The sequence below is a fragment of the Myodes glareolus genome, chromosome 7 (genome assembly GCF_982192425.1).
Source record: "Myodes glareolus chromosome 7, mMyoGla1.1, whole genome shotgun sequence".
NCBI classification, from domain to species: Eukaryota; Metazoa; Chordata; class Mammalia; order Rodentia; family Cricetidae; genus Myodes; species Myodes glareolus.
The window spans coordinates 85,872,218-85,881,686 of record NC_142032.1 but is presented as its reverse complement, the minus strand read 5'-3'; the positions used below and the strand labels follow the sequence as shown (position 1 = coordinate 85,881,686).

Below are 9,469 nucleotides of genomic sequence, written 5' to 3'. Positions count from 1 at the left end.
GGTGAGTAAGAAGTGACCAGTTTTCCTCTGCCACACGGTTCCCTCACTGGTGGCGCTTGATGTCTTAGTCTTCTGAAGTTAGCTCAACCTCTTTGGCTTGGCTAATTCCTATCTGTCTTTATCTCGTCTTAGAAGCCACCTCCTCCAAGTAGCCCTCCTGGAAATTCCTATGCCTATGCCCAAGGAGGTATCTCTCTTGTGAGTTTCATTGCCTTCCCCGCTCAGTACCCTAGTCTCTGACAGCTCGTCTATAATCCTGGAAGAGGCGGTGTGTGTCTTTGCTAGCTCTGTGCGGTCTTCAGTGCCCTGGGACATGACTACTCTCATTGAAGACTCAGCGCAATGTGCTCATCAGCTGTCCCGGAGGCTGAACACACAGCTAGTGCTTAGTCGGTGGCAGCTGCAGCTTTTCCTTGAGGCCTCGCTGGCTGAGATGTCGACCACCCAACATGGTCTCCGAGATGCCATCTCGGGTTAAGAATGGCTGATTTCCAATGTCAGCAGTTAACCATGTCAAGACGGCCTCAGGGCCCAGGCAGTTTCTGGTCAAAATGTTTGAACTATGAATTAGCCACAGGTCAATACCTGAATGGTGTTCGAGGGGGGATGGTGGGGGCAGAGGGGAGGGGCAGGGCAGAGAGTTTTAGGCAGGAAAAGAACAGAAGACAGAATTTCAGGCTGCACCCCTGCAGGGCATCTTATACCCACCTGGGTAAACAGTTCTCTCCAGGAAGATCAAGAGACAAGAGTTCCAGAAAAGTCTTGGAGATGAGCTGGAGAGATGGCTCAGCCGATAAAGTGATTGCCGCCCAAGCAGCAGGAGGACCTGAGTTTATAACACCCAGAACCTCTTCTCTCTCTGTTGCTCTCTCTTGTACACACACACACACACACACACACACACACACGCACACACACACACATGCATGCACACATGCACACACACACAGACTGGGGGGAGGGAATGGAGGGAGCCACTGAAGTTTGTGCAAAGTGCAAGCAGGCACAGGCACCAGCACCCTCCCCCTGGCCTCCCCAAAGCCCACACACGCAGTCCAGAGGTTTCCACAAATTCCTTTATTGATACAGCAAAATGGGAAAGAACAAGGTCCCCTAGTGACCCACAGGATCGAAAAGTGCAAATGTACTCCAACTTCAGACGAAGATGGGAGTGACAGGCCTTGACCACTGGGGCCGTGGACACTGCGTGATTAAGATGTCCTTAACCACACAGTTGTGATAGCAGTCAACCAGGTCTGATTAACTCTTTGGTCTCTTTTATTGGAACAAACTTGGGCTGTAACGGAGACCCTCAAAGTGTATCCCAATGTGCGGTTTGGGGTCAGAAGGCACATTAAAAAGCTGCCCGTGCTGGAATGCTTCAAGTCAAGTGACTAAGACAAGGAAACTTTTTTTCCCAAAAGGTGCTAAAATAGTCCTAAATATCCAAAACTGCCAGAGCCAGATTCCATATCAGTTAGCTGCAGGTCTTCACCAATTCTCCCTGTCTACATGATCCAGAATTTGCCACCCTCTCTTGACTTCCACTAGCATTATCCCCACCCCCACCGTGTGCCGTACAAAATAAGGAGATATGTTACGGACACACAATTAAAGACGAAGAAGCTAACACACCACACAGGGGTAACACTGAGCGAGGTGCCCTCCTGAGGGATGTCAGAAATGTGGACAAGCTTCATTCTCTCCACGTGGGAGAAACTTTTGTGTGGACCGGGAAAAATCTTGTCATCAAGGTCAAAGCCAGGAAGCCCAGTTCTGTGGGAACCACAGCTTCCTCTGCGAGGTGACAAAAGACGCCTTGGAAGCAAGCTCAGCTGGTGGCAATTTTGGTGAGAGACATTGAGTCAGAAAGGGACGGAAATGCTGGGAGTGAAGCCCGCAGGATTCTCGGAGAGGGCAATAGTATAAAGCCATGGAATTTGGCCCAAAGATGGAACACGGGCTGTTTTTGTTGCTGTTTTGCTGGTGTTTAATGCCTTCAACCAACATTGTGAAGTCTTGGGCTCCGTTACCAAGGACAATAACCAAAGAAATTAATTTTTGGATAAGAACCAAATACAAAGAAAGAATGTATTCCGCAATTCTGCCTCATTACTCATCCGCAAATTCCAGCCAGGGAGAGAAGCTGACCCCAAATCACCAGCAAAGAAAATCCAGAAATAGCCCCAAGTGTTTTAGTTGAGATTCTGACTGGAGAGTCAGGCTTGCATGGGAACCCTACCAGAAACTGGGGATAAATGTTATCTGTGGCTTTGTTAATTTTTTCTGTTGTTATTCCTATAATGAAGCTTAACTCTGAGAGATTAAAGCAGAAATGAGCTAGCACACCCCCACGTATATATAACCATCGTCTCCATGGCAAAGAATACAACCTTATATATACTCAGAGGAAAGGCTAACTGTAAGGCAAGGTGTCACAAACTGGTAGCCTCAGGTTCAACCAACTTTCTGCTCACTCAGTGGTTTTAGACATTTTAAATTATAGCTTAAATTAAAAACCAGTGAGCTTCAGTATTTTAATCTGAAATTAGCCCCACCTTTTCTTTGCCCTGTTTAAGGTCGGCACAGCCCCCACCACCCTCCCCACCCTCATTTATTTTCCTGCCTTCAGGCTACTGAGTTTGTGACTCCTGGCTGGAAATAGCACATACCTAAAAACACATTTCTTCACCTAAAACCCTCCCACCCTCGAGGGATCTTCATCTGTCTCCCTCCTCCCATTTCTCCCTTTCACGTTCATCTAAAGTCCCCCTGTCCCAAATCCTCAGACAATATTTGCATCCACTCAAACCGTCCTCTCTTTCCATTCCAACTTCATTTTGCAAAACACATTCTCCCATCCCACGAACATTCCAGGAAGGCTCCGAGCCGAGCAGTAGGAGTCACTGAAGTGTCTGACTGTAAAAGGGCTGAGTCATCTTCCTCAAAACGTCTTTGGGCACTGGCTAAGCAGCTCTTTAGTTTTTGGTAGAGCCATCTTCTATGAGAATATTGGCATATGTGACTCTCCAGTACCGAATATACACCAAAAATGTGTACACATCAAACAGAGGCTGCGACAGTAGCTGTAATCAAAGGCAGAACTCAGCTGATTGCAAAGGCCTCGGGCAGCCACCGCAACGGCCATATTATTGCATCTGTACACAGTACATGCTTCAGATCGCTAAACATTGATCAAAATTGATCGAAATCACGTAAGTTTTGGTTGCCACATGGCATTTAAATAAAACATTAACATTAATATTTCTTTAATTCACAAGCACAATGCCCATTAATTTAATAATAATAATAATATAATAAAATTTAAAAGCTTTGAGGATGGATGAAATTTTGGTTAATTAACCAAAAAAAAAAATAACGGAAAAAACCCTACAAGAAAGAGATTTATATTTATGACAATAACCAGTTTTATACTTTAAAATATTATTACGATAAAAAATCTAATAATTGGAAAATTGCCTCATTGTCCCCTATTCTAACTTAATGATTACAGAGGAATCAACAGGCTGAGTATGGAAACATGTGTAGTATACACACAGACAAACACACATACCACACACACACACATACACACACACACACACATACTCACGCATACAATCTTCCCTTGGCATTGACTTTTTAAAGTAATTAAAACCCACTGTGCAGTTTCTGTCCTTGCAAGAGGCTGACAGAACATCCCCTACATCCAATGCCGTACCTTATGACCAAATATTGGCCTCAAAAAACTAGGAATGACCTTAGGGTATCAAGAGGAATGGTCCCCAAAACAACTCACTGAGACAGCCGTCCCTCTTTCAATCCTCAGTTGCAAAGGACATGGAAGCCAACATTGCTCTACTGAGAAGTTCCTATTCCCATCGATTGCCAACCGGGTGCCCCAAAGAGACGGGGTTTGCAGAGTTCCCTCCAGATAGCTAAGAAATTAAACAATGGCCTTATTCATGTGACTATTTTTGTCCTCCAACCTTCACTTTAAAGAGTCTACTTAAAAAAGAAAATCCCTAAGTATATTGCTGAGGTGGCCGCATTTCCCACTAGGAGAGAGGAGGGTGGAACATTCTAAACTTGAAGTGCCATTTGGAGCTGTCAGGAAGCTGGGAGGTTGAGAGGCACAGGAGATTGGGCTCTTCCCAACTGCAAGATGCCCCCAGCCTGGGGAAGCTCATGGCTGAGAAGAGCAGAACACTATAAGGCCAGCTCCCTGACTTCTCCTTCAGCTCCTGTGGCCCACCTCTTCTGCCCACTGGTGAGAAATGGTAGGTCTCCAGGCACTTACTGCAAGCTACTATTTTACAGGTCATCAGCAGAAGCAAGAGCTGGCCTCCAAGACTATGTAAGGTTATCTGGGCAATCAAGAACCTTCCAACCACTACCCTGACACAAGGCATCACTGAAGCTGAGCCCTAACTAGGCAACACGCCAAGCATTTCTCCTCACAGATCCTTAAACTCTGAAACACGCCTGCGGTGCCGCTCTCTCAGAAACTCTGAAACAAAGGCGGGTTGTGTCCGGCTGACAGTGAGTCTCAGACAGGTTCTGTTTCAAGACCCGTGCTTCACACATTCGCCAGATCTGTCTTAATGAAGGATCTTTTCCCTCTGCATTCTGCCTGGCTCAAATGAACAGGTGCCAAGTGTCCAATCCCCACCTGTGACCTGGAGAGTGTTGAATGATGGCTGGCTGCTTCTCAGAGCTTTGGTTTTCCAGATAACTGCATGGAGCCCTCTTTGAACAGTCCCTGGTTCCGGCCACCACAGAACAAGAGAATGGCTGGACATAGAGGGCCGCTTGCTCTGAAAGTCTCTAACCAGCTCCCGGCCAGGTCTTAGCAAGGTCACTTAATTTATGGCAACTCCATTAATCTTGCTCAACAAACTTATGATTGCACCATTAAAAATACACAAATGCTCATGGGAATGGCTAAATTATTACTCTGGAATGCAAACAGCTGGACTAGAATTTCAACTCCAGTTGTGGATAAGGAATTTCCCCCCCCCCTTTAAAAACAAAACTAGGGGCCCAGGATGTGTAGCTCTGTTGTAAAGTAGCTGCCTAGCATAAGCAAGACCCAGGATTCCAACCCCATAATTGAAACAAACATACAACACCCCTCCAAAAGCATGGACACCTAGTTGAGAACCTAGCATCTAACAAGTAGGCATGTCAAACATGGTTGCTTCAGATAATTTGGGGTCAGAGATATGTGTGTATATAACCACCCAGGACACTCTAATGGACCCGCAGAAGATGTCACAGCTATCTTGGGTCATGGAGCCTAGGGCAGAACATTTATGCCACCAAAGCCTTTGATATCCTCCAAATTTCCTAACACTTTCTACAGCTCATCTCGAACTGAACTGCCACCCTCCCTCCCATCCTGTGGGAAAAGGGCATTTGGTCAGGTGGAGTGTAATCCGGGTTCATGGTTCATCTTCAGGGAAGCCCTGGTTGCGTTGACTCCGGGGTAAGGGGCACCTGGCAAGGTAGCGGGGACCACCATAGGCCCGGAGAAGCTGGGGCAACCTTCGCCAGGTGGATAGCAACCGAGCTGCTGCGAGCTCCCGGGCATGCAGATCGAAGGGTGCCAGGAGGTCAACTGGGGCGGCTTCGCGCAGCACCTTGGGCAGGGGGCCCACCTCGGCGGTCGCCCCACCTGGCCCCAAGACACAGTGGAAGAGGTCTCGGCGTCGCAGCAGGCAGTCCCTAAGGAACTTCACCAGCTTCTCCAAGCACTCACTCAGGTGTGCCTCGTCCCAGCTGTGCGTTGGGCCGCCCTCCTTCAGAAGCACCGCCAGCAGCACCGTTTTCAGCACGTAGGAAGACAGGATGCGCCCCCAGTGGGTAGCAGCCGTAGGGTCCAGCCCGCGGGCACCCAGATCTCGAAGAGCTTTAAGCAGCTGCAGGCACTTGAGGTAGCAGGCACCTGGAGGAGCCCGTTCCTGAAGCCAGCCCAGCAGTTTCTGCTCCTGGCGTGCTGTATTCACACCCCACAGTGCCTCAGCCCGCAGGCCACCCGGCAGCTCTGACAAGGCTCCGCTGGGCGAGGGTGGTGGTGGCGGTGCCACAAGGAAGACGCCATCGCCCAGATGGACAGCGGGGATGAGACGCACGGCCATGGAAAGGCGACAGCAGCCGTAGTCCGTGCGGCAAGGAAGGATGTGAAGGGTGGGAGGCTGCTCCAGACCACCTGGGGTCAGGCTAACTCTACAGCGACCCTCCAGGCTGTAGCGCACTGTGGCCAAGGAGCGCTGTAGGTGCGCCTGGAACCAGCGCAGCACCAGGGTAGCGGAGAGGTGGCGCCGGCCCTGCACATCCACACAGAACCCTTCAGCGAAGGGTTTGCAGTCGCGATGCCACTGTCCTGTCGAGGTCCCCGACGGGGAGGGCGGTGCCTTGAGGGCACACACGAAGCAGCTGCGGAAGGCGGGGGCCAGCGTGGGCTCGGTCCCCAGGTTCCGCGGCTCCAGAGCAACCTGCGGCGGGAAGCGCAGTGGCACCAGCACGTCGAAGCTGTCTGGCCGGCGGATTTTATGCTGCTCGTAGGCGCTGCCCACCTGGATGAAATCTCCCCGGAAGGCCAAGGCCAGCGCTCCCCCGGTGATGGGACCTGGAGACCCTCGGGCTCGGCCAGCCTGCACCAGTTCACCCACGATCCGGCTCACGTGCGCCTTGCTATGACCTAACACATGCGGCGACAGACGCACCTCGTGCTCATAGTAACTCTCCAGTAAGATGCTCAGGCCTGGCTCTTGCAAGTGTCTGGCTGAGAAGTTGGCGTGGCCACAAGGGCGGGAAGAGCCTGGCAAGAGGCGCTGGCGGATGGTGTGGCGACATCGTAGGAGGATGTAGCCGAGAAGAAGGAGGATGGCCACCTTGAGCAGCGGGAAGCCGCTGTCTACGCCGTCGGGGGGCTCGGCCCGGGCTCCCTCGGTGCTGCGCAGGGCATGGTAGAGGCACACCAGCGCCGTGCATAGCCCGGTCACCACCGGCCAGAAGACCTTCAGGTTGAGTGTGTACCGCACGGACATGCCGGGAGCCCGGGCGGCCCAGGGCGCGAGCCCGGGTGATGTCCCCTGCCCAGCATGCGCGCAGCGCCCCGGCGGCCCCGCGGCCCCCGTGTCCTTGGCCTTGGAGGCGGTTCCCGGCTCGCAGCGCCGGGACCAGCAGCCCCACTGCTCTGCCTCCACTCCCAGCTTAAGTTCCCCTTCCAGGCGCCGCCCGTGCTGCACACTCCGGCCTCTGGCCGCGCCCTGTCCCTGTCCCGCTCAGTTCCTGACCAGCTTCAGCTCCGGACTCCTATCCTACCCTGAGCGGCCCTCCTGGCTTGGCAGCCGTTGCACACCGGGGCGATCGGCCGGATTACTCGGGCCCCAGGATTTTCTTCGTTCGGAGGGGAAGGCCGCGCCGGGCAGCAGGGAGGAAATGCCTGAGTCTGGAGCCTTGCGGGGAGAGCGGCCCCCTCCCGGCCTCCGCCTGGATCGACGCCGGGTGGCCAGAGGGACTTCGGGACGTGCGGGAGACTGCCCTCCCAAGGGCTACTCCCGGGCCCCCTCTTGGAAGGCAGAACAGAGAAGGCCTGGTTCCGGGGCGGTGGCTGCATCGGATCCCGCAGTTACTGGGAAGTTGCCGGAGGAAGGCTCGCAGCCCCACCGCCCGGCCCTCCCTTCGCCGGCCCCACCCCCAGCGCGTCCCGCTGGCGGCGGCGTGGCAGGCTCGGGGCGGAAGTGGCCCCTTGCCGTCTGAGGCTGTGCTTTCGTGCAAACCAACATTCGTTGAGCACCTACTATGCACTAGGCAGGAGCCTAAAAGCTGGGAATGCAGCTGACAGTGTGAAGGAGGCTTTTCTGCCAACCTTTCAAGCTTACAACCCTGTAAGAAGGGACTATGAACAGTAAGGTTGATGACCACCTCTGACCCCTGTGCTGGGGTCATGAGTTCAAGGCCGCCCTGGGCTACACAAAGGCAGACCCCGTCCCAAAAACAAGACCCCACAGGCAGATGTTCTGAAAGGAAGCTGGCAGAAGGAGTACAGGGTGATCCCCCTCGCCCCCAGTCCTGCAGCGGTTGAGGGCGGGTGGTGGCTGAGGAGATGGCATTGGGCCTGAGACCTGGGAGAGCTGGAGCGAGGCGATAATGATAGTTGTTACAGGGCTGGAGTCAGACTTGATCCCCAGCCTCACCACCTGAGTTTAATTTTGGAACCTACATAGAGGAGGGAGAGAGATGCTCCCAGTTACCCTCTGAGCTCCTTGTGTGTGCAAGCACACATGTTCTCTCTCTGTCTCTGTCTCTCTCTCTTTCTCTCTCTCTCTCTCTCTCTCTCTCTCTCTCTCTCTCTTTCTCTCTCTCTCTCTCTCTTTTTCTCGGGAAGGACTTACGCCTGCACTTAGTCACACGGAACACATTCACTCTGTATTTTAATGCTAATACATACTGATTAGACATTAGCACTAATATCTACTGCTAATGAATAATCTAGTGCCTTCTCTGCTTTTCCTGTAGGGAAACTAGGGCCCTGGCAGGTTCCAAAGAGTGCCCAGGGTCACGGCCTTTGCAGAGCTGTGCCTTGAACTCAGGTGCTTACATCTGGAAGAGACAGAGGGCAGGATGCCCAAGGAAGAAGCTCGTGGGTCTGTTTTCGTCCTCTGGGCATCTGTTTTCTGAGTCTGAGTCCTTCCAGGACTCTGTTGGGACCTAGAAAGTTGTGCTTTTTCATAACATGGGTACTCCCAGAAGCCATCTGAATTTATTTGAAGTGTGAATCTGTATTTGTTCACACTTAAACACACCTTGCTGCTTTGTAAGAAGAGCAAGGGTAATAAACGCGTTAAAGCATATGAGAGCCCAGCCATGGTCGGGAACCAGGACAAAGGGTCCTCCTAGCATTAGACCAGGAGAGTTTAATTGAACCAGTTAGTGCTAAGCAGAAGTGTGTGTGTGTGCACGTACGTGTGCGTGAGCGTGCATCTGTTCATTCACGTGCATATATGAAGGCTATAAATCAACCTTGGCTGCTATTCCTTGAGTTCACCTTGGTCTTTGAGACAGGGTCTCTCCCTGGGGCCTGAGGCTGCTGATTCAGCTAGCCAGTGAGCTCCAGAGATCAGACTGTTTCCACCTCCCAGGTGCTGGGACTACAAGCGAGTACCATCATGGCCAGCCTCCCCGCAGTGGTTCTGGGGTGGAACTAGGGTCTTCGCCTTTGTAAGGCAAGTGTTTTATTGATGAAGTCATCTCCCCAGCCTCCAGACATGTTTTGAATCCCATCTGGGCTGGTGCCGGAGCCCCAGAAGATTCCTAGGGAGCTGCTGGTCTACAGTCCATGTTGGCATTCCAAAGAAGTAGGCTCTGCCATCAGTGGGGGAGTGCTCCCCAGCAGCAACCAAGCAGGGATGAACTTGCCATCAAGAGTGAAGGCAAGTCGGCAAAAAGCAAAAGCTTTCCT

At 52.1% G+C, this 9,469-nt stretch overlaps 1 protein-coding gene across 1 annotated transcript; it reads right to left on the bottom strand.

The window, feature by feature from the left end:
* Positions 1 to 1,062: 1,062 nt before the first annotated feature.
* Positions 1,063 to 7,700, bottom strand: Itpripl2 (ITPRIP like 2). The gene has a single exon (XM_048460324.3). It carries the CDS (start codon positions 7,050 to 7,052, stop codon positions 5,445 to 5,447), a length of 1,608 nt encoding a protein of 535 aa, XP_048316281.2. The 5' UTR covers positions 7,053 to 7,700; the 3' UTR covers positions 1,063 to 5,444.
* Between the last annotated feature and the right edge of the window lie 1,769 nt (positions 7,701 to 9,469).

Excerpts from the sequence above, each read along its gene's own strand:
- Itpripl2 (XM_048460324.3), bottom strand. The coding sequence starts at position 7,052 with ATGTCCGTGCGGTACACACTCAACCTGAAGGTCTTCTGGCCGGTGGTG.